General features: G+C 37.7%; 2 protein-coding genes across 6 annotated transcripts in view; one reads left to right on the forward strand and one right to left on the reverse strand.

The window, feature by feature from the left end:
* Positions 1-2452: 2452 nt before the first annotated feature.
* dkk3b (dickkopf WNT signaling pathway inhibitor 3b) lies at positions 2453-7817 on the reverse strand. Its single transcript, XM_015037269.1, has 7 exons — positions 7587-7817; positions 6972-7097; positions 6759-6839; positions 4519-4611; positions 3732-3876; positions 2702-2852; positions 2453-2613 (listed from the first exon to the last, which is right to left on the reverse strand). The coding sequence occupies exons 1-7, from the start codon at positions 7743-7745 to the stop codon at positions 2589-2591; spliced, it is 780 nt and encodes a 259-aa protein (XP_014892755.1). The 5' UTR covers positions 7746-7817; the 3' UTR covers positions 2453-2588.
* A 2586-nt stretch (positions 7818-10403) lies between these two features.
* Positions 10404-25930, forward strand: part of mical2b (microtubule associated monooxygenase, calponin and LIM domain containing 2b) — a 49206-nt gene continuing 33679 nt past the window's right edge. For 2 of the 5 annotated variants that reach the window (XM_015037270.1, XM_015037271.1), the window contains exons 1-2: positions 10404-10543; positions 24649-25049. In XM_015037270.1, coding sequence (XP_014892756.1) covers positions 24786-25049 — 264 coding nt within the window. In that variant the 5' untranslated portion in view covers positions 10404-10543; positions 24649-24785. The remainder of the gene's footprint in view (positions 10544-24648; positions 25050-25930) is intronic. The other 3 variants (XM_015037272.1, XM_015037273.1, XM_015037275.1) reach the window with 2 other exon arrangements.

A 25930-nucleotide genomic window follows, 5' to 3' on the forward strand; every position in this document is an offset into this window, starting at 1 on the left:
ACCTTTATTTGAAATACCTCAAAATAACTAAACAGGTGGTTGCACTGGAAAGTAGGAAATATAAGGATTTAAGACGAAATTCCAACAAGTCCCCCAGACCATTCGTATCCTTTAATCCTGCAAATGATAACACTGTCTGAATTAAGCGCCAAGAGACACATATGGACAACGTGATGTGATAAAGTCCACTCGTTCAGAAACGCAGTTAAGAACTGAGACCAGGTTGCCAAAGTGAAGGAAAGAGGGGTGGCACAAGTATTCACAAAAAAAATACATATAGTTAGTAAAATAACTTCGACTGAGGGCTGATTACTTATACTTATACTTAGTTAAACGTTGTTGATGAATCTTGCATAGTGCAGATTCTCACTTTTATCTTTGTTTTAATTCTTGATTGTGTTGTGTACACTGCTATGCTGACTGGCCTGTATCCTCTTTGGGGAAAATATGCAGATTGTATCCAATAACACTGTTATTGAAGAAGAAGAAAAAAAGAAACTGTCCATGCAGCATTGAACACAATTACTTTTCAAAATATATTTTATTAATCACAGAAAGGCTCCATTGCGCAAATTCAAAGAAAAATCTTTAGACTTTAACATAGTCAAACAATGAAAGTGTGAATTAAAACAGATCAAATCCAAACTTCTGACAAAGGCCTTTTGTTTTCTGCATGAGAGCTCACTGCAAGGCAGAGATCGGCATCTGACCACGTAATGATCATGCGGTTATCAGCCAGTCATCTTTCCCTTTCTGCCGTTTAGTGCCCCCTCGTGTTCAGAGATTTTAAATTGCTATGGATTTCATTTCACTGATTATTTCATCAGTATATCTCGAGGACTTTCAGCAAGAAATCATTGAACAATACTTAATGATATAACAGTCTATCGCTGTATAACTTTTTTTTTCTTCCTTTCAAAAGCCACCATGTTTTTTTGGTGGGGATGCAAGGAGTTAAATTACTGGGAAACTAACAATCAATAAAGAAAAAAAGTAAACATTCTTTGTTTTGCAATAAGTCCAATTATACATTTGTATAATTGTTATGTTTCACCTGAATCATTCTGGGGCAGTCTTTAGCTGTTCTGCAGACTGCCTAACTTTTGATCCAAGAAGGCATTCCTGTTCAGAGAAGTTCATCTGTGGCTGTCGAACAAGACAAAGTCATTGCCGTCGCCCCCCCTCCACCGCTATGCTGGACAGTTGGTACAAAATGTCCATGCTGAAATGTCTCATTTGGATTTCTCCAGACATGGGGCTGTGCATTATGGGCAACCTTTACTTTGTCTCACCTGTAAATTCTTGTGGAACATTCAGGTGTTATCCTGTCCCGAATACCGAGTCTTGGTATCTGAACCCCTGCCCCACAAACATCTGAGCATTTTAATGCGAGTGAATTTGCTGGCATATGCACTCCTGAGCAGATTGGTGGCCATCTTACATTTCCCTCCCCCACTGTTCAATGATGGTACTTCACCTTGTTGGAAATGGCTCATAACACTTTCCAGACTGAGGAGCAATGACTGCTTTTACGGCAATGTCATTTCTAATGTCTTTTTACTGTGTCAACACATCTTTATTCACAATAACTTTGCCTTAGTCATACCTTAGTCCTAAACCTAATCCCCTATGCAAAAGCAGCATTTTTGGGCCCCATGAGGTGCAATGGGTTCTCACAAGTAGTTGTACAAAAAAAAAAAGAAAAGAAAAAGGGGGGCTTGATGGGGGTGAGTAATGCTAAAATACTCCCACACACTCCAGAGTTAAACTGCCAGACCTCCTGCTTTTGAGGTTTTGCAGCACAAGATCAGCTAAGTGTTTCAATTAGCAACCGCTGGCCAATTCTTTCCCCTTCTTAAATTTCACTAAAACAGAAAACAGTGTGCCTAGTTTTACCAACCACCTTAAATTTAGCTTGTTTTTTCTTTTTTTAAATACATGTCCATCTGGAATCTATTGTGTGATTTTGTCATCATCGACATGAGGTTGGATTTAAGTGATTTGATTTATTCTGGTAAAAAAAAAAAAAAAAAAAAATAGGTTGCATTTTGTCCAGAGGCATAAAACTAAAAATCTTTAAACTATCCATGTGGCATTTCCTACCAGGTAAAAGACATGAGATAACTACAATAATTGGCTCAAATTAGTGAGACCTGCTGTGATGTATGGTTTGGAGACACCCGCTAGAAAAAAAAAAAAAAGAATTCAAGGGGGATAGCTCAGGTTAAACAGTCTAGAGAACATGCCAGGCCAAAGAAGAAAAATAAACTGGAAGCAGGTCAAGCACTAAGGTTTTTTTTTCAGGAAGATAAAGCCAAGATGCAGCAGCTTGCTGACCTGGCAAAGCATAAAAACTGATTGAACATTTATGTTGGAAATTCATCGAAACATCCAGGACAAGATTTCCTCCCTTTAAGGGATCCAGCAAATAAAAACCATAAAACTGTCAAAACTAAATTAAAGTCATTTATTTACTTTTTGTCTTTCAATACAGACTTGCAGTTCAGCATAAATAGTACAAAGAATGCAGGTGACGTCCAGATGGTGACACTGAACTGAACTCTTTGGAAACCTCTACACCTTCAGTCCTACTCTCCACACACGGATCCACGACTGCAAAAAGAAAGAGTTCGGAGTAAAACTTTGTCACTTTTGTTGTTGGCGGCACCCAACAAATTTGCGGTTCAGCGTTTGTTCTCACCCATGGGGTTGACAATGCAGGTTGGCCACACATGGACAGTGATCTCTGGGGCCCTCCTGGTCCCATTCCAGCATGTCCATAAGAAGGTTGGGGTGGTTCAGGCAGGACTCTCCCTTTGCAGGTTTGGGACTGCATACTGGAAACAAAAACTCTGAGGGGGAAGAAAGTCAGTCTGGATTCATTTTAATCGCTCACTTGTATCACAGAGCATCTTAAATCCTCACTTTAGTTCTTTTAATTATGCACAAGATAAAGACTGTTGATAATTATTCATAGAGTCAATAGTAGAAAACTTGCCACTGAGTAGACTACTGACTGAATAATGCACACCTGACTTGAATTTTGTGTGTTTATCCACATTTGTTTGATATACTTTTGAATGTGTGCTGACTAAAATACCACTGTATAGGAAAACTGTGTTTTTTAACCTCAACATTACAAATTGTACTGCTATAATGCAATAAATACAGATTTAATGAAAAAAAAACAACAACATATAAAAAGATTTAAAACAAACAGATTTTTGCATTCAAAGTGTACACTCTACATCAGGGGTCCCCAAACTTTTTCCTGCGAGGGCCACATAGCTGTTCCTTCCTCTGGTCGGGGGCCGGTCTTAGTTTTTGGAGAAAGAAACCTTAGAAAATTCTGGTCGATGGGGAGGGGGGGAGGTTGCGACGACACATTCGCGCTTTTAGATAGATTTTTACCCAGAATGCAAATGGAAAAAACCGTGAGTGAAACGGTGACTGACTAGTATATATTCCATTGAGGGAAAGTTAGTTTCACATCTGCTCAAGCCCCCTGGTGGTTGAAGAAAAATCCACATATAAACCAGAAAATACAATATATGAAAAAAAACACTGAATGCTCTCTGGTATGAGGAGGCGGGCCGGATCCGGCATTGTTCAGGGGGCCGGACCAAATGACGTGGCGGGCCGGATCCGGCCCGCGGGCCGTAGTTTGGGGACCCCTGCTCTACATGGTATCTGATGCAAAATTAGACTTGTACATATATATTCCATATCACCTCGTTGAAATGCACAGCAGAGACCTGGCCTGCAGTCGCTCTGACCCTGACAGATAGTCCCCGCCGTCCCCTGGGTGGCGTTCAATGTACACTGACCCCAAACACACATCTGATCTGAGCAGCACTCCTCATCCTTTGAGCATGGCTGTAAGGGAAACACACTTTCCAGAAACCGTTTCACCACTTTAAAAAAAAAAAAAAAAAAGGCAGACATTATTACAGCTTTTATTAGATCATTCACACAATTCTCCCCCACATCATTTCAGAAATATAATGAGCTGCACCAAAATATGGTGGAGGAAGTATAATGCTGGAGGTGGCAGAGTGACGCTTTTCCAAAGGAACTTGGATTAGGAAGGTTGAGGGAGATAAATACAGGAATAGTTCAGAAGAAAACCTGGCTACAGAAGACTGATGGATATTCATCTTCCAGCCAGACAGCACCAGCTTACCGCTAGACAAAGTGCCAGCGCTTGACTGGAATGATTTAGGTAGCATATCATGGGAAAGAATGGTCCAGTCAGAGTCTAGTCCTATGTTCAGATGGAAATCTGTACTTGATAATTGCCTTTCACAGATGCTCTCCATTCAGTCCTTGAGGTGTTTTTTTGTAAAGAACAAAAAAACAAGAAAAGGGTACAAGGCATTATTCTTGTACTTTGTATTAAGTTAAAACACTGTTAGTGTTTTAGCACCCGTTATGACTCGCTGCATCTTGTTGTAGTGGCTTTGTGATTGCACATGGAGCTGAAGCAAATATAGAACAAAATGATGACCGAGCTCTCACCATATCTGTTGCTATGCAGGGAAGGCACCTGGAGTTCTCAATCTCATACAAACAGTATTTTAGGTCCCCACAGTCCTCATCCACTATGCACTCCTGAAGGTTCAAATGACAGAAAGTCAAACAGATTTAAGCAAAATCAAATACCCCGTGGATTCATTCATTCATGTTACCTCATTTGATTTTAACATTTGACACTGCTAATATTTTCATGTTATTCATTTGTCGACGTCCAGATGGATTTAAAGATGTAATTTGTAGTTTCACAGAATACAGCGACAAGCACCGTTTACAGCCATTGTGCAAAGTTGTAAATCACCTCAATTTTCATCCAACAAACTAGACTGTTGATTTTTTCTTAATCCTATCTGGACAGAGTTAAAATGTCCTTTTGAATGCACCTGGCTGTTCAAGCATATTTGTAAGTCATTTATTTGCTATATAACAAGTTGCATTTTTGTCCAGATTCATTGCCCATTTTGGTTTGAGTTACTGCAAAAGAAACAATCATTAAAATAATAATAATAAAAAAGAAGCTTCCACAATAGAATGAAACAGACAATGTACATGTTGTAGTTAGCTTAGCTCTACTGGGAATTTTAGGGGAAACATGTGCTTTAATCAGATGAGTCCACTCAAGCTTAGTTTGTTATGTTTACAATAGTCTCTGTCTGGTGACCTGCACTTGCAGTCTCAACTCAAGATATTTGGCAACCGACTGCTGCGCCACTGGTGGTGGGTGGGCGCATTAAGCAGGGGGTTCGTTTATCTTATACTTAAGCAGCCTTGTAGTAATATCATGATGTCTGAATTGTCTAAGAAATAAAAAAAAAATACAAACACACCTGTAAACCAAAACAAAGGACCTTTTTCCATACAAGCATAAGGACAAAATCATCACAGATGTTAACTAGGCATAAAATCTACTTTCCTCTATTCTCATAACAGTTTTTAGGTCCAATAGATGTGCTGTATGTTCCAGAGTATTAAAAAGGAACAGGGGCCAGCAAAGAGATCAGTTTTAAGGCAGCATCATCTTTACAATGAGCACCATGAACTTTGACTGGTACCAACATTTAAAAAATGTTTTGGTATTTTTTATTCCCCCGCCCCTCAGGTCATTTTATGTCCGTCTTTCATAAACTAACAGATTTTTACAACCAGATTAAACTCTTAAACAGCCAGATGTTAATCCCAACCCCCCTTTGACAAAACACATTCACCAATAGTCTTGTTGATTTACAAGTTTCTACTTTACAATAACTGCACAGTGATTTAGAACAAATTTAACCAACTTTAGGAAAACTGAGCTTACTCCATTATGCTTCTGCTGGCTATCCCCCCACCCCTTCTCTTCCAAGCTTTCCTGGCATTGAGCAGCAGGGACTATTAACATAACCACCATCTGTATGGCTGCCAGGAAAGCAGGAGATCAAAACCACCTTTGTAATGCAGCAAACTGCAGTAATGATCTCAGTTTCAACAAGCCAGCCGCCTACTGGTGAAAAACTTTAAAAAAATATATACAGCGAGTTTATTTCCTGGATGACCTCATTTTACACAGCATGGAAAAAATAAAGACAGATTATACTGCTACAGTGTCGGTGAGTGATCTATCTTTTAGGAGAAAGAAAAGTGGTAGGATTTTAGAAACTGTTTTAGATGTTAGTTAGCCATACCAATAGTTTCTTAAAAACTTTCATCCATTTCAGTTGTTCGTTTCTGTACTACACATTGGTGCTACAAGTGAATGGTCTGAAATGGGATACATTTAAACAGCATGTTTATTTTAGAATGCCTGTGTATAAACCATCTTTTAAAAACAGAAATTTCATGCCAACATTAGGAAAAAGTAAATTTTTAGAATAAAACGGAAACAAAAAAAACTTTCAGATAATAGTGCATTAGTGCCGTACTTTTTATTTCCAACTTCTGACTACTGCTTTTCTTATAACATGTTTTATAAATCAGAGGTCTGTTCTGTTTTTTGCCCATCCGCTTCCCCCGGTTCTTATCAGCACAGCAGAAGCCGTTCACATTAGCTGAATTTCTACCTCCAAGTTTCCACCCATTACTGCAGTCCTCTTAACTGGCCATCTGCTGTTCTTTCACACATCTTATTTTTTTGTCATTACTGACCATCAGTCTCATCTGCGAGAGGTTTTATCGTAATTATCTTCATTAAATACTCACAAAACAAACACTAAAACCAAAACAAAAGACAACAAAAAAGAAAAACTCACATGAGCCACGCTGTTCCACTGGCCAGAGACTTCCACATGCACATGTGAAGTATACATCTCTCCTGTTCTGTTGTCAGTTTCCTGCAAATAAAGAGCAATATACGAGAGACTTTGTGCAGCTTTGCTAAAGTTGAACAACAAAACAGCTTTTGCTTCCGATTTGGTGTTTTACAGACTCAAGCTTTCAAATGGGTTTGTCTGAAAAGAACCCACCTTGTCAGTTCGATCCAGGATCCGAGTCTCCCCGTTGTTGCCCTTTACCATCTTCCTGGTTTCATTGTGATAGCTGGGAGGCAGATCCATAGGGGATGAGGAGAATTTTGCACTTTCATTAGTTATCTGTTGGAGACAGTGCAATGATATTATGCCATTGTCCGGACCAGAAGATGACTCAACTCAGTGGGTTTAATGGACAAATGAAATTTAAGACAAAAAAAAAAAAAAAAAACAAACAAAAAAAAATCAAAAGGAAGGACCTAAAAATAATTTTAAGAAGACTTTAAAGAACAAAACTACGTGGGTCTCAACTTCAGAGACGATTCTTCATCCAATTTGTCAGTGTCTATTTTGAGGCTAAAACAGACTTCAACAGGCTGGGTCAGACAGACTTTCCCCAAACATCCAGCCGTGGAAACTCTGTGTAATCTGCCAAAAGCATTCTCAACCTTAGCAGAAACTTGACAAACTAAATACCACCCACATAGATTTTTACCCTTTTGTCACTTAACTTTTTACATTTTAAAATAATAATAATAATAAAAAGGACTAGAACGGATTTCAATGATAACATTTTTTCTCCGATATGAATAGATAAAACGTGACGCAGACCTTGTGCACCGCCTCGTCCAGCATATGCTGAGTGTCCTCCATCAGCTCCTCCACCTCCCTGAACATCTCGTTTAGACTAACCGGACCCCGCTCCATGGCGCCGGCCGTCCACAGTAAACACAGACCCCAGAACCCCAACAGCAGCATGGTACCGGACATCTCTGCTTCCTTCCACTACACAGACTGAGCTCAGCGTCTGAGCAGCAGACGACGCACAGCTGGCTCCGTTTTATTTGGAAAGTATGAGGAGGAGGAGGATGAGGAGGAGGAGGAGGAAGAGTGGTGGACAGGTGGGAGGGTTTAATGGGGTGGAAAAGCATCAGATTGCACTTGGAAAGGGTGAAATGCCAAAATCCACCTACTAGTTACTTTGTGGGATTTAAAAAGACAACATAACAATCTATAATAAACTGAAGTTAATAACACTGTTTTTGATCATTACCTTGTGGGGTTTTTATGTTCTGTAGGTCTTTCCTCATTCAGTTCAATTCTGAGCTCATTTTTGGTAGCTGTGAAACTTTGTCTTTGTGTTTCGTTTGTTTATTCTTGTTCTTTTATTTGTGCATTTGCGTTTAGTTTTCCTAGATGAGTGTTAGTCTTCATCCTTGGTTTGTAATTCTTTTGAGTATCTTAGCTCCCTTTGTGCTAATTATCTCCCTCCATTAGTGCCTCTCCACATGTTTCTTTTCTTTGTACCGAGTTTCATAGCTCCATTCTTTGCTCTGTTCTGTGTATTTCCGTGTAGTCCACTGGTTGATGTCCTGAAACTTTTTCATGTGTACTTTGTCCAACACACCCAAATCATATGGCTGAAAATTGCCTCAGTATGCAGTCAAGTTCTCCAGAGTCCTGCTAATTGATTCTGGGGTGTTGAAGCAGGGACACCAGCCTTCAAGGACTGAGGTTCATGACCAGCTGATTTAGTCTATTAGACCTTAACTTTTGATTAGTTGGACTCTTTGTTTCCTTTCTCTTTGTTTCCTATCTCCACCTTCTCTCAATTTCCTTTTTAGGTTCTCCGCCAGCTGTTTTGCATTCAGTTGATTGTCCTCATCTGGTAGCACAACCACATCTCTACACTGTTTACGCTCCTTGGTTTCTGTCTGCCGCTGTTGGAGTCTACTCCAACCTGTGTCCTATGCTTCTTTTTCTTATTTCTCCAATTTCCATTATAAGATCTGCACCATGTGTCTGCTGTTGCATTGTTACAATTTGAGCCCTCCTTGACACATATCAAACATGATACTCAGCATATTCTTCATTTGAAAAGATGAAGAATATGATTAAAATAGAATGATGTAATTCGGATTACTTCAATGAACCTCAAGGACATAGTAGGACATGGTTAAATCCGAGACCCAATGAGGAAATGTCTTTCAAGAAGTTGTAGCAACGTTACATCACCACTAGGGGGCAGCGTACGACCAATAAATTCAGCAAAATCAAATTAGAACTAAGTGTTCAATTTGAAATTTAAATAATTTAGACTTGGTGCATATACACCATTATATTTCCTTTTAATATTTAATTAACATTTTTGATATGTTAAAAAAACTAAAAATATATATTTTTTATTAATTTAACTGTTGCAAATACTAAAGGAGCCACTTTGTGTGTCTTTTTAATCTGTGATGAAGAAAGCAGAGCAAACTCTTCTTGTGAACTTTGTGGCTCTATTTAAATATCTGTTGATCGGATGGAGTAGTAGTCAGACACCCTTTTCAAGTTCTCACTGGTTGTGTAAAGTTGCATAGAAATAAACACAAAACCAGTTCCGAACAGGTGGTTTGTTGCATTTCAACATAAAACTCTCAAACATTGTTTAAGCAGTGCAGCTATAAATCGCTTTAACCTTTCAGTGAATAATCAGAGCATCACATTGAAGACAAAACACTTATTTCACTTTAAACAAAAACAAAATCTAGTCCATCAACATCATCTTGTCATTTATTTATAACGTTTTATAAATGATCTTATTGCAATAGATTTAACTTTAGAATGAGCATTGGTAGGCTGCTTCTAACAATTCATATCAAATAAATGCAACTGGAGTATTGTTTTTTAAATTATACGTCACTTTTTCAAATTCATTAGAAGGTACAGCAGAACCACAATCAATCACCGTCTGTTCATCAGGGGATATAAATGGCATGCCATTGCCACTATCTTGTCTACACACACAGACACACACACACAATGAGTAGTAAGAGCGGAAAAATATCCAAAGCTCACCATTAGAGAGTGGCATCAATTTCCTCTAACAACAATCAGTCACTTAATAAAAGCTATTACCATCACATGCACACATGTGGAGTTTAGTAAACAGTCAGATAAGACTAAAATTTAAATTTTAGGCACAAAATTACAGCTGTCAGGTTTGGAATTCAACAAAGCAAGAATAAATAGACAATACCTCATGCTGTTAAGTACAGTTAAGGGTCTGTGATGCTGTGGATCTGTATCTCCTCCAAAGACCCAAGTAGATGATAGAGAGATTTAATTAAAATTAAAGGTTGGATTTATCTGAAGGTTTGTATTGTGAGTTAATGCTCCTGGAACAAAACACTGATTTGTTTTATGGCTTTTTACAATTTATATGGAGTTCCAATAACTTCATTTTTTTGAAAATAATATATCATTTTAATGGTTACAAACAATCCCCCTCGTATAGAAAAGCGGTTTTATTTAGCATTTCAGTATTTTGTGCTCTATGATGTTATTTAATTACTTATTAAAAGCTTTTCATTGGAATTGGATGTATTAATGTAGTTCCTGAGGGACTTTTATTGTGGAAACCAGTAAGCGGAAGTTGATTTTCTGGTCTTGACAGAAGAGTTGAAGTCAGAGTTGGTCTCTCGGTGTGTGTGCAGGAGTTGTGCGGCTGTCAGAAGAGCAGGTCGCCTAAAAGAAACCCTTGCTGCTGCTGGTGGGGAGGCTGTGTTTCATCGCTCCTGGAGGTTAGTGTTTTGGTTTTCAGCCGAGTTTGGCGTAGAACTGCGGGTTGGTGCTGCTTTGTTTCAATGGAAGAAGACTAAAAGCCGCACTTTGACTGAGCGTCAGTGCACGACTGAACGCTTATCAGGAATGCTTCTTTGAAATGCCTCCTAACTCACAGACTGCCTTCCTGCTTGGCAGTTAATGCCACGCTGACTATGACCTTTATTCACATGAATGTTATTAATTTGTTTGTATTTATACGCAACTGTTTGCTCAGGGAATTGAGTGAGGAGGCTATAGAAAGCTGCTCCAATCATAGTCGGCCAGGATGATGTGATTGGAACTTAGTCTAAAAACACGAAACCTATTCTTCCCAAATTTAACACATTTCTTCATTTCATTTTTCAGTTTTATAAAACGTTGATAAAAACCAAACAAGCAAAAACAAAGAAACAAACAAAAAGCAGAAAAATTTGAATACATCTAAACCACAATATGTTTTGACTTTATATGTGAACGTGGAATGTGAGTACTGTTTCAAGAAATGGTCTCTCTCAGACATGCTTGTTTTTTTATTTTATTCCACAGTTTTTTGTCCGATTCCTGACAATTGTTATATATTGCGATATTCAGCAAACGATACAATTCAATACACTTTTGCGATTTTCTGAAAGATTTTAGAGGGACAGAGTGATTGTGGTGACATTTTGTGACTATTATAGACTTGGATTGAATTAATTTAACTGAAAACTGATTAAAAGCACAAACTACACAATACTTGGCTCTGGTTGGACATGGACACAGACTTAAAGTTGATAGCTGGACAAAATGAATCAAAGAAGTGGTGAGAAAACATGTTTCTTTTAATTGACACAGTACAAACTGTAGCTTGCATGCATTTGCAAAGTAAATAAAGTGCACCAAGTACCCTTCTCTGAATAGTTTGATACCTTTTTAACCTTGACACTTAACATCTGAAGGAATCACTCTAAGCCTGATGACTCTCCCGGGAAAGCAAGCAGTGAGTGAGCAAGGTGACAGTTGGATGGTACGATACTTGCGGAAGAATATCGATTTTTTTCTAGGAAAGAAAATATCGATATATATTGCAAAATCGATATTATTACACAGCCCTAGCTGTTCCCCATTTGCTGCTTCTGTCAGTCTATCGTCGAGATAAGGTTTATGCTCTAAAAATTATGTCTGTAATTGATAAGACTATTGATGAGATGTAAATGAGCAGCAGCTGTCACAAGGAGATTATAGTTGCTGAATGAATGTGTCGGTCAGAAGCAGCTTGGTCAGCGCAAACGGCTTACAGGTCATAGGTCGGATTGGTTAAATCCTTATTAAATGGCGTTTCTAACAGTAAAAGACTAACTACTGGTTTGCTGTTGATTTGATACCATTAGATGTAATTACTATAGCCTTGTTTACTACCAAGCAGGAACTGATCAGTGCTGCAATCAGAGAACTTCAGTTCTAGCAGATAACTTTTTCCTGTTTTTCAGGAAGTCGGGACGCAAAATTTCATTTTAAAATTACGCTTGTTTGCTGTGTTGCAAAGTTTAACAGTGGCTTGTGTCTGCACATGTGACACAAACTTCAATTCAATTTAACACAGAAAATTTTATCCCAAAAAGAAACTAAGTGTTATCATAACGCATATTATCCAAGTATCTTCAAAGAGTTGTTGTGGATCATGAGGCTGTGGGCAGGAAAGATTTATGGTAGCAGTCAATCTTGCAACAAACTTAAAAAAACCTCTGAGTTTTGCTGTATGATTGCAACAACATTCAACAGAAATAACATTAGTTGTTGGTAAGCCCTGCAAATCCACTTTATTTAGGTCAGAACTGACCTTGCATACATGCAAGATGTTTCAGCTAGAAGCTGATTGTAAAAATCCAGAGAATTTGTTGGAGTTTGTGTGTCCTCCATCATCAGAAATTATTTTCTTTTCAGAAGCAACACCTAAATATATTAATAGGTTCTAGCTTTAAGACATTTTTAGATTTTCCTCTATTTGAACATCAGCTGATATGCAGTGTCCACTGGCCCAGCACGGCTTCTTGTTTACAATATATCACTGTAGCAAAAGAGGAAAAGTATATGTCAGAGTTGACACCTATTAAACACAGCACATAATACAGGAAAGACAAGAGAAAGTTAGATTCTGGTTACTCGCGAGGAGAACAGACAGAGATGTGCTTTCAGTTACAAATCTCCTGCTGCTCTGAAGCACATTTGCCTGCCCCTCTCTTTAGGATCCCTAATCACAGAGAGCGCTGTAACTCTAAGGGGAGGGGAAAAGACACTTCATCACACAGTCACAGCGCCAAGATTATCGCTAACTAACAACACAATCTATCTCGCACTAGCTTATCCAGTTCCTGACCCAGGATCAAGCAGGACAAGTTGTACATCTTCACGGCGATGGTTTTATAACTATCTAAGAGGTTAAAGCAGGCCGTTCTGTGAAGAGCTGCTGTCACTGCTCTTCTTCAGAGAGGCCTCCTCTGAGGAAGGAAGCAGAGTGATTAACAATACAGAAACATTTCTTAAAAGATATGACTAAACTAAATAAGTAAGAATACATAAACTAAGAACATAATAAAGATATAACAAATAATTGATAATAATACAATTTACCTAACAAGTATATCAAAGTGGATCATTTTGCAGAAATATTTTGAGGGCTCTTTGTGGGATGGCCTTTCCTCATGACTTTGACATTGAGGGAGAAAAGACAACACCCACTTTAAATTACAAACCGCTACTTGATCTCAAATTGTTTATTGTTAAATTGAAGCTTAATGCCACAGTTGGTCATGTTTGTGACCCTTAGACAATTTGGGTTGCTTTTCTTTCCTAAAACAGAAAACTGACAAAAATATTTGACGTATTTTGGCGTAAAGGCAAAATAAAGTTTGAGTTTTAGCACAAAAATAAATATTGAAGACTAAGAACTTTCAAATTTCACTCAGGAAAAGTTGAGCTTTTATTATTTTTAAGATGGCATTCACATCACTGGAGCTTCTGAACCAAATTTGAAATTTGACTTGGAAAATTGCAGCACCCTGAACAATTTTTAAAAAAATTCTTAATTTATCAGATCGGATATTAAAGACATTCTTTTAAGCCAAAAATGATTGGTGTTGGAATCAGCTGCAGTCTACATAATATTTACTTCTTATCTCGGTTGAAGTTTTCATGCAGAAAAAAAACCCTTCTATTTATTGCTAGCAAGTTTTTGTCTGACTTGTTGATCATGACGTGTCCTAGCTCATCATCTCCAGACAGTTTTCAGAAAGCGTTCGGCCTCCTCTGCATGAGAAACTTGGCGCTTTGCTGTGGAGGTTGTAAACTGAAGTGTGTCAGTAGTGCTGCGGACAGGTTTTCTGGGACAGCTGAGGATGTCTGAGCCATATGATCTGACCGCGGCGTACAGAGCCATTCACCCGACACAGACCGGAAGCAGCAGTCTCTTTGACCATCAAGAATTAAAAACAATTTGGAATGGAAAATCCCTGAGTAACCAGGTCATCAGAATAATTTGCACATCTTACTTCACTTGTTCAAGACTCGCACAAAAAAAAACAATAATAAGGATGCACTAATTAATCAGACAGAGACTAGTATCTCCCATTTTACCCTGGATTGGCTTGGATCAGTGATTTTGTTAAAATGTTTGAAAAGTTATATTTTTCTTCTTTTCATTTAATTTTAGAAGTTTTTGTAAATGATTTATTTTACAATAAATGTAATTTTGATGGGCTGCATGGTTAAACAGATGGTAGCACTGCTGCCATCCACCAATAAGGTCCCGGGTTTGAATTCTGGCCTGCGGTCTTTCTCCATAGAGCTTGCATGTTCTCCCTGTGTGTGAATGGTTTTTGTCCAGGTACTCCTTCCTCCTACAGTCCAAAAACATGACGGTTAGGTTTAATTAGTCTTCTGAGCCGCCCGAAAGTAATGGACTGCTGACCTGTCCAGGGTGGGCTCCGCCTCTTGCTCATTGACTACAGGAGACGGGCATAAGCCCAGTACATCCTAATCAGTTCTGATTAGTCTCAATGTGCATGTTGTCTTAGTGTTGCTCCTTTTTTTTCCAGTTGCCTTGACATTTGAAATCCAATTGGCACCAAATCTTTCTCCACTCATTCATGGAATGCTTCTCTACTTTCATCGGCTCTCTGCTGCCGACCCTCTCGATTTTAATCTCGAACTGTTTCATGCTGGTGTTTACTTCTTATCGGTGGCTTGATGCCTCTGGGCCAGAGAGGGGGGAAAATGACTAGTTGCACAAGCTGTCACTTCCTGGAATAAGCTTTTGACTTATAAGGGGGTGTCGCTGCATATATGAGCTCAGGGGTGTCAGCAGCAAGACAAAAATACACCAGGGAGCCAAACTTCACCGTCACTGGCTGACCAGATGGGCTGCTGTCAAACGAGAAAGGCCAAGTTGAGTTTCAGGGTGTCAGAGGATTTTGTAAAGGTTTAGATCCAACAGCCGAATGGAGATTTCTGCATGGAATCTGTGGATTAACACCTTTAACTTTTAATGCGAGACTCAATTTAATTATTTTATGACGATACCATTAAAGATATTGTAAAGCTAAAGCTGAGTATTTTGCATTGGATTGACCAACTTTGGAAGGTGCTTAGTGACACTGAAATGGATACGTTAGTTCAAGGAACAAGCTTTAAATATTTTAGGTTAATTGTGACAAAGAGATTAAATAAACAGCCTATTAGCACAAAAGAGGTTTTATACCCATTCAGATCCAGGTTGAAAAACAAATGCTGGCCAAATTAAATAAAGTAATTTAATAATCGTCCAGGAAAACTAGTGGTATGGTTGTTGTTGGGTTTATCTGGAACCGTCCTCTGAAAGGGACGAATCTTTCACTGAACTCTAATCAAAGCAGATTTGTCTTGTTTAATCCATATACCTCTAACTTATTGAGGACGAAGTAACGCAGCCTCAAAATTGGAACAAAACATTTTGAACAATAAATTTGTAGCCTTTCAGCTAACCTTTAGCTGCTGTCAAAGTTTATTCATCCTACAAATTTATAGATTTTTAGAATTCATTTACGTCGAAGTTAAATTCTCATCCGCCTTCAGATGTTTATGTTTGGTCTGTTTTGGTTTTCCTCTGGAAATCCTGATTCTTGTGACAAACATAGCGAAGTAAACAAGAGACACGGAGTCTAATACTCTTTAGGGCACATGAAGGTCCAAATCTGCTCCTCAAATTGGTTTGAAATTGAATCTGAACCAACATGGAAGTATAGACTCTACACAGTCTTGAAACTCTTAAAGCATTTACTTAGGTCATTTGAAGTGGTTAAATGTTACAAGCAGCTAATCTTTTGTACTGCTGATCAAACTGGTCGCTTAAGGTCAAGACCTCCTTAGCCCCACTGTATTTTTGTGGACTAATTTCCGTGCAATGGTTCTGTGAGCTCTGTGGCATTTAGTGTCACAACTGTTGGCAGGATGAAGATGTAATCCAACCTCAAACTTCTGCACTGTGCGACGTTAATGCTGTGAGGATTAAGGGTCTGATTTCAGGGCTCACATGAACCAATTAAAGCCTCTTTCAACACAACCAGACATATGGGCTTAGGTGATCTGTGCCATCAGAGGTGCAGAGTCTTGGGTCAACTAAAAGACAAAGCTTGCCCCAGAGAGGTTCTGCCTCATGTCAACTTATAAGGACTTTTGAAGGATGCAAACATTTTAGGATTTAGTTTCTTTCAAATTTTGTATCTAAGCATCCAGTGGTCAGCACTTGATCAGCACTTTGTCAGGTTTTTGAAGAGCCTTTCAAAGATTTTCTTTAAATATTGGCTACTTTTTCACTCGTATTCAGTCCAGTACTTGACTAATTTTTAGTCAATTGTTTTTGTTAATTTTTTAAAAATTAAAAACTGTATTTGTTAGTTTGCACTAACTGAATCTTGACTTTATCTTTGGTAAGAACACCACAGGTATGAAAAAAATACTTGCAAATAACATTTTAATATATTCATGTTTAAAATGTCGCAATTGAGGGCAAAGTGGAACTGAAATTTGTGCACAAACTTGCCGAATAAAGCTGTCGGCAAAGTAAAGAATCAAGACCATTTTTAGGCATTGCAAGAAATTCTGGTCAATTGAAAACAATATGCAAAGAAGAATGATGCAGGATTTTTGCGCAGTCTTGTAGATGTCCATAAAGGGTTTGGACCAGCCTTGGATGATGCCTTATATGGTCAGCACCAATTAAGAGAAAAAGGCTTTCCTTTTGCAATCATTTACAGCCTTCTGTGTTTGGATTTCCTCGTGCAAGATGCAACCTTTGTACCAATGATGACAATCCACTCCATGGCCTTAATTGTAAAACTGTTTTTAAAGAAACAGTCGCTGAGATATGACAAAATCCATAAAAGGATTGACCGAACTCGGTCTCCTGAGTTTATTAGCTGTTGAATACAAACGTTATCTTGCCTCTTTGGTATTTAAAAGGCGTTTTAGTTGCATACTTCATTCAGAGATCTCAGTGACTTGCACAGGTTGTTTGAGAGCTAACAACTCCTTTTAAGCTTTTGAGTATTGCTTATTTTCTTACCTAGTGTTTTGGTGGCCAGGATGTTCATGTAAGCTGCTTGTTCAGACAAGAAGTGACTGCTCAGAGTTGTCAGGTAAATATCAAATTGTGCGATATAAAGATTTAAAACTAAAAGAGTACAAGTTTGGATTGGTGATTGGAATACATGCTAAGGCAACTCTGATTTGCTCTTGTTTGTGGTTGGCTATGCCATGATTCTTTCCAGCATCTGAATTTGAGTCCCTTGTCGTGTGAATTGGTTCTTGTCTACCTGTGTGTAACTCTACTCTTACCTGTGCATTTGAATTGTTGTGGTCTGCAAGAGTCGTCTACCTTTTTGCATCTGATGAATTGAACTCTATGGAAATATTCCTGTCCTTTTCTTGCTTTCCTGATTTTAAAAGTGAGAAGGACAGATTGTAATCAAGATCCTGCCTATGCACTTTATACCATAAACCTATTTGCGCAGACTGCTTGGTGGCGTGGTGGTTACTGGTGATGCTGCCCAGTAAGAAGATCCAAGGTGAAAATCTTTGGAGGACCTATGTATGCATAGATTGCCACATCTAGAGTTTCTGTGAGTGCTCAAGCTTCATCCTGTACTCTTTAAATTAATTAGATTAATAAGATTAGTTAGTTGAGCTCTTCAATTTGTCCTGAGACATAAGAATGAGCATAGTAGTTGTGCCTTTCTGATGGCTTTGAAATGGATCCTACTTGATCACCGATTGCTGACTGGCTGGCCAAGACACTATACACATGGTATGTGAAGTTTTAACCCAAAAGTTTTATCTTGATTCTAGGCACATAATGTTTCAAGGGTCCTGCTAAAGTTTTTTTTGTCTTATGACTTGTACCATCTCCTGCTTGAGTTGGCTGATAATGTGTAACAACAGATGCTTGCCTAGTCTGATGGCAAGGCTAGGCAACATTTTTTACATGCCACCATTCATACCATCCACAGAGCTTTAGAGGGCATCAAACGAGAGACAAAAAGGAAATGACAAGCATAAAATTATTGTTTAAAATACAAATGCTAAAATACAGATATAAAATGCATCAAGGAATATGAATATATATATATATATATATATATATATATATATATATCTTAAACACTGTTGCATGGGAATTTCAGATCAAACTTTTCAGTTTACTTGCAGTCACAGAGGGCTAAGTTCATGTTTTTATATTCTCTCACATTAATGACCCACTTTTCTGTGCTGTGGTTTGTCCCCTGAGGAAAAACAAATATGTAGAAGATGGGAGTGTGGTCCCTCCTACAGCCCCTTATCTGAAGGTTAAGTATGGGTGTGTCTCTTTCAGCTGTGGACCAGGCGATTTGGCTTAAAGATATTCAGAAAAAAACACTCATTTTGCTTCTTTTCCAGAAATGCTTTTCAGTGCTGCCAAAAACTAGATTTTTTATTTATTTTTTTTATGACTTGGGAGGATTTACAAGATACACAGGTATTTCACAGGTAAAATATTAAACTGTTAAGTGTTTTTACTTCAAATTGGAAATCGCAATCTTAAAATATTGAAAAAAAATTACCAGTATTGCAGATTCATTTCTTTTCTGGACCATTAAAAAAATGACAAAATGCTTTATAAAGTACTTTACAAAAGTGTTTATACAATGAACTTTTGTCACATTACAACTACAACAATCTATGTGTTCAGATTTTATGTGATAGACCAACACAAAGTAATGCGACATTGGGAAGTGTACGGAAATGGATAGTTTTCCTTTTCTTTTTTCAAATAAATTTCCCAAAAGTCTGCCATGCATTTGTATTGAGCTGTGCTTTTGCAACTCTTGAATCAATGGTTTAATAGATTCTTCATTTCTTTTCGGAGTCATGGCTGCAGTTTGTTGTTGGAGCAGCAGTCCACCAGACTAAATTGAAAGAGAGCAGAAAAGTGAAGCAGAGAGTGAATTGCCTAATATGCAGCTTCAGTTATCTGAGATTACCCTAAAAGCATGTTGTTGTTTTTGTTCCCTGATCATAATGATCATTATGCCTCATTTTTGTTCGGATGTGTTTTGACCTTGACAGTGGCTGAAATTAAATATTAAACAGTCCATTCATCAGATAAAGTTGGTTGTGTGCTGCATTTCTCGTGAAAGGCTCGTACTTCAAACTTTCACGTTTTCTTACTTACCGAATTCAGTCCAGAATAAATCGGGACTAGAACAGAAGCATGTTTGGGCCAAGACCTGAACTCTCTGCAGACATTTTCTTAAGTTCCAAGAATTTCATAACCTCCGCTATGTGAATGTAATATTTCCCATTCGTTTCAGTTTTCCCATTGTCATTCCTTCTTGCAGTTGTGTCTGTATTTTTCCTCTTTCTGGGAAATCCCGTCAGTCTGGGGAGGAACTTGTTGACTCAGCTTTGGTCTTCCTCTCACAGTGCTCTAAAAAAACATCCACAGGCTGTCGACAGCTCTGAGTTGCTGTGAGTGATTAACCTATAATGAAAATCATTAATCATTTCAACCGAGTGCCATACTGTGTGAAATCTGTAATGTCTACTAAATGTTGTTGGTTAAGCTGAATATATTTTTCTGTTTGTGCAATCAATTCTGAATTTGTGACCAATAAGTAGAACAACAGCAGCTCATTCATAATATAGTAATAAGAGCCAAAATATAAATTAAAAAAAATAATCTAAAATGATTGGGGGAAGAAATTAGATTCTGTCCTTAAATAGAGATTGTAAATATGATGAAGGTTTCTTTTTGTAGTTTTCTCATAGAAAGATAAAAAAAAAACACTTTTGGAAAGAGTTTCCTAAATTCATGCAGGTTGTCCTCTTGATGGAACAGGAAAAGAAGAAAAATAAGTCTGATTCAGTCTTTGCAAGAGCTCTATGAAATGGATTTTTTTTCTCCAAAATTACCCTTTTCTATTGTCACATTTTTAAAAGCACAATAGAGAAAATAAATAAATTTAAAGGGATTAGTATTTAGCTTAATGTTTTCTAACAACATATCTTTATTATTAAGTTCTAAAGAATTTGCTAACTTGTTACATACAGCTAGTCTTTGGTTCATGTGCATCTCTCTCTCTGTTGACAATCTTTGCATTTTGCTGAGTTTACTCAAAAGTATGCTAATGCTAGCTTGCTTCTTCCCTTTTTTGATGTAACATGTTGATTATTTGGCTCATAAACAAAGTGCTATTACATCATTGTAGTTGTTATGCCAGCAATCCTGTCTTTTCTCATCCAATGTTTGATCTTCCAATGTGGATATCAATGTAAAGAGTGGAAAACAAAGACTCTGCTTTTATAGTGGATTTTGTTTTTAACGGTTAAACTCCCATTTAAACATTTAGACTGTTTTCCATCATTCAGAAATTACAGGGCCCTACCTGTACATTATCTCTGCTTTGGCAGATTGTCAACATGTTCGCCGGCGTCGTGTTGAATGTTACTTGTAGCATTAAATGAGAGAAGTGTTGCAGTTCACACCTTGTTTCTGGCAGCTTCCCTTGTTGTAAAAAATTTGATTAAATTGTGGAATCATTACGAGTGAACTGTCTCTTTGTTTGTGATCCAAGGACACAATGTTCCTGCTCTATTTGTCACTTCTACGCTTCAGTTGTTTGTGCCTTGGGCTTTCCGAAGCTGGTCTCTGATCTATAAAACCTGACAGACTGAATCTTTAACAACCTGATTTCTGATGTCCTCAAAGCTTCTTTAAGGTTTTCTTGTGCACCGGGACATTTTTCTTTCTTTTCTGCCGTTGATGTGGTGTGCCGCCAGACTTTCTTTAAACATGAGTGAGACTGGAAGCTGCTTCAGGTGATTTAAGTGATTTAAGCTTTCCTTTGTTGCCTTTTAAGACCTGGTTTAGTAAATATGAATCCTGATACTCATTTTTCATTGTGGAGTATTTACAAGTTGAATATATATATATAATAAAAAAATAGGCTCAAATATAGACTTTCTAAGATGATGATGATGATTAATTAGTACAGCATTGTGCAAAGATGGGTTTTAAATTTGATGCCAAAACTATATGGCAACATATTGCACTTTTCTCTTAAAGATATTCAGAAAAATGAGCTAAACTAACTTACATTGCATAAAAAAGAATATTAAACAAGAAGCGATTGTTTTTAAGAAGCTATTATGAACTACATAATAGAAAAAAATTAACTCCCTTTCGATAATATCTCCAAAAACATCACTTTGAGAATCCTTTTTTTTTCCTTTTCTGGATTGTAGACAAGTAGATGTACGACTGGTAATTGGTAAAAGTGCTAATGCAAAGAAAGTATCCTAAAGACCTTGTAGGGACATTTATTTGAAAAACTGTTTCTTCTTGGCTAACATGGGGACCTGGAGCCCTTAAATACCCTTAAATGCTGAAAAGCATTTGATGCTTGTGGGAATTGGTGGCTGTTTTGCCCTATTTAAAAGAGGCTTAATGTGAAAGCTGCAATATGCAAACCTCCTTGTATGCACGCACTGACACCCGATACCTTTTGGTATTCCTGACATGCTATGTATAAATATATATCCTCAAATGATGTCAATATTTTCTTTCCTGATATTGCATAGCAGCTGCTATCTATTGGCTGAAGTCATTTTGTGCTGGGAAAATGAGTTGGTCTTCATTTTATTAAATAATTTCAGTCACTTGTGAAAGATCTGCATTGAAAGAACATTTAGTAATTGGCCTGCATTAGTGACACAAAGTGGCCTACTTCAAAATACCTCCACCCCCTTAGACCTTCTTGTTTGTGTCTTTTTCCATTCCGTTCAGGTCATCAAAATATATTTTAAAATCAAATAGAACATTGTTTTTATGATTTAATTTGAGGAAAAAAGCTATCTGTATGCTCTATGTAAATATAAAGGACACTTAGGGCCATAATAACTGAAATCATAATGGAAAAAGTGCCTTTTGTATTTTCTTAAATTATGTTCTCTAATACTAATATTAGTTTGATCTGAATATCTGAAATATAAAGTAAAAGTTATGTGATGGAGAAACTTGTTTTTCTAAAAACATTTTCAAGGAGTATGATGCATAAGACTGTTGTGTGTTTTTATTTTTATTTAACCAAATTCAAAGCCAAATGGTAAATCAAATAATCCACTGTTTGTTGGACTGGAAATCGTGGAAGTTTTCAGTTTCAATGCACTTAAATATTTTACACTGGCAATACATCCTGTACTTGAACTGTTGATCACCTGTTAGGACAGATTACACTGATTACCATTGATTTATTTGTTTATTTTTTTGCTTTCAAATTAGAAAGGCATTTGTTATATAAGCTAAATGGATATTTCGGTATGTTGGCATTTAGTCTCATTAAATCAGCTGAAATTATTTTTAACTGATACACTAAACAATTCCCTCAAAGTATTATCGGCTTTCCAAGGTAACGCGTTCCTCCAAAAGTAGGTCAGTTCCTCCTAATGACTCCAAAGGCTCTTATTTTCATGCAGAAAATGCACAATGGACCCAGGCATAATTATATTTAGTTGGTCCCTGACTCAGACTAAAGTGAAGAGAACGTGATGCACCAACAAATGTGGAAGAAGATAATACATTTAACCACTTCCTGTTGAAAACTCCCAGTGCACACCCTCCCAGTTGTTGAAACATAAACAAAAAAAAAAAGCTCCCAAGATTGTGCTCTTTCCCATACCCTTCTAGCCTCTAAATGCACATATTTTATTTTTTTTTCTACATAGACCAGTTGATTATGCTGCTTATATTAAGCCTGATGATCAGAGATGGCCAGATAGGGTGGCATGTCCCTGAGCTCTCACACCAGAATTAAATGCTAGGAAACAAATTTCAGTCAGCATTTGGAAATACAAAGAGGAAAGATGTGGAAGCTTTTTGTCTTGGCAGGGCTTGGACTTACATAAAAGGTCTGAGGCGTGTCACTTTGTAAAGAGAGTAATGGTAACTGAGACGCTGCTGTGTGCTGCCAAACTGTTAGGAAGCTGAGACCTGAGAGCCCCCCTGGGCCAGTCAGGGACTCTGAGAAAGTGTAGGTCACTCTCTGATCACCGCAGAATAAAAGAACCAACCAGGTGTTGTTTTCCTTCTGCACGGACAATCTACCACAAAGGGACCTTGGACATTCTTCATGATCACAAGTCTGTCGAGATTACCAGCAGTGTTATCTGAGAGAAACTTGGCTTCTCTACGCTCGTGCTGCGAAGGAGCTTCCATGAGCGTAAAAGAATAATACCGAGAGGCTTCCAGCAAATGTGACCTGATGCTCACCTCCGAGTGAGACGTCATTCAGGAAATGTTTGACTCTGGCTGTGGATAATTCATGCCTGTTGTTGGGTGGAGTTTGGGAGCGGAAAACAGTCCCTTATTACAGGTTCCGAGTCAGGCCTGAGGAAAATATTAAGTTTGCTTTTATCAGTTTCCATGTCTGGATAAGTTTGGGGAAATGGAAACTGGACATTAAGTAATGCTTGAATTTTCAGACTCTGTTCTTTAAAATACTTTTTAAGAAATGAGCCTTGTTTTATATATTTGTGATTTACTTGTATGGTTGTAAAGACATAATTCTGCAGCTGAAATTGCAAAAAAAAAAGGTTTAAGGTTTAAAGTGTGAATATTTACCAGCTTGTTGCATAGATGACTTAGTTAGGCACAAAGGATAAGAATCAGGAAAATATTTATGGTAGAATGGGGAAATAAAAATCTCTCATGTGTTTGTGAGAATTAAACAGTTTTTCCTTGAAGAAACAAAGCACCTAGTCTTCTAAGGGAACAGTTAGTATTATCTGTATCTCTGTAGTTAGTGCCTCGACAATTTGCCGCTGGTGTAAAATTGTAGCTGTGTAACTGTGAAAATGATTATTTCTTTCTGTGCTGTTGGAGTGTTTGAGTTTCTCCCATGACCGCTCAGCTGATCTCCACCGAAAGCATAAATCTGTCCTAATCCTCTCAGGCATTCAGCGGAGCTGCAGAAGAAAAACATTTCTTAGTTCCAGAGGAAGATATGTTGACAATAATTACTGTTTTAAAGCAGCAGGTTTGTTGATGTCAGGTGAAGAAGTTGGGATATAAAGTTGGTCAAAGCAGCAAAACATTGGATAGTGAAGGTTTGTAATTGTGAGCCACAAATCTTGGCTCAGAAGAAGGATTTTACCAACAGAAAAACGATTTTAGTAAAATCCTTTTTACTAAATGTTTTTATTTTTAAAAAGATTTAAAAAGATATTTAGAATAAAATATATTTTTCACAATTAGTTATTATTTTTGTTTGGCTCTTTCTACAACTAATTGATAAGAGTTCAAAACTGTAGCAGTAAACACAAAATCCTAGGGATTGGTTAATTTTACTTATAAAATGCAGCTATCAGTAAGTTTTGCTTTTGACTTTTATCAGCTCTCTAAGTTATAAATGTACTAAGCAGCAGACACAAGTTCGCCAATCTTAATAGTTGCAGTTAAAACCCGTTTGTCCCATAGACAACAATGCTACTTGCCTTGTATTCTCTCTGACAATTTGTTTTCTTCTTCTTGTTCCAGAGACATTTAATTGTGAAATGATACAGCAGCTAAAACTTCAGTTCTAGCAGTGGGAAACAAGAGAAACTGGACGAGTCACAAAGGAACGGCGGAGGCAGAGTTTTTAAGAAGCTGGGACTCTGTTGCAATCAGAGCAGATGGGCGAGACGGAGGATGAGCGGACGGCTCAGGCCAGCCAGCTCTTTGAGAACTTTGTCCAGGCGTCCACATGTAAAGGAACCCTGCAGGCCTTCAGCATCCTCTGCAGACAGATGGAGCTGGATCCTTTGGACCACGGCAACTTCTTCAGCTCCTTGAAGGCAGCAGTCAGCTCCTGGAAAGTCAAGGCCTTGTGGACAAAATTAGACAAACGGGCACAGCAGAAAGTGTACAACCAGAATAAAGCCTGCCAAGGAACGAGGGTAAGAGCATGTTGCTGAGAAATCCTTAAAAACTTACATTTTATTTCAAAAGGTTTTGTCAAATTACTTGTTTGGGCTCTTTTACTATGCGCTTTTGGTTTTCGGAAGATGAAGTAAAATTAGAAAAAAAAAGCCCTTCTTGATGTTAACCCTTTCAGAAGGGTTAAACAAACATGTGAACAGAGATGTGACTAATCACAGCAAACTGATCCACTAGTATTCCCAGTTGTTGAAAATGTCATAGTTTCGTTATATTTATCCCCTTGGTTGCAGACAAAAAATGATGAAAAAACAACAAATGTTTGCAATGGGTAATACAAACCACAAAATTAAACACTTGAACAAGCTTATGTAACAGAGATAACTTGCATATTTTTTTCTTTAAAAGATGCCCCATTTTGGTGGCAGTCTTTGATAGCAGCTTGTGGCCTGCAAAGAAGTAACTTATTAATATGTAATGTGCAATCTGATCCCATGATCAAACATATTTCTGCCCAGAAAGGGTCAAACATAGCAGTGTCATACCCAATCAATATGTAATCAGGCTGAAATCAGGTGTTGATCAGTGTTCAGCTTTATAGTGCAAACTTCTATGGAGTCTTCATGGAGTCCATCAGAAGATGCAGATGCTGTTGAAACATCAGTCTCAATGAAGTTTGCAAAATAAAAGCTGAAAACTGGTCAGCGACCTCCTGTCCTTTCTGCATTTGAAAAAAATAAAGGTAGGCTTGTTTGCAGTTGAAAGATTGTGTTGAAGTTCTTTTGACTACTTTAGACACTTAATAACTCTTCGGTCATCTTGGTATTTTGCGTCAAATAGGTTGGTTACAGCAGAGCTTCTGGGTCCTGATCCACAGGCCACAATGTTTTGGATGTTTTAG

Source organism: Poecilia latipinna, unplaced genomic scaffold (assembly GCF_001443285.1).
Source record: "Poecilia latipinna isolate Pla-1442-1.1 unplaced genomic scaffold, P_latipinna-1.0 Scaffold399, whole genome shotgun sequence".
Taxonomy (NCBI): Eukaryota; Metazoa; Chordata; class Actinopteri; order Cyprinodontiformes; family Poeciliidae; genus Poecilia; species Poecilia latipinna.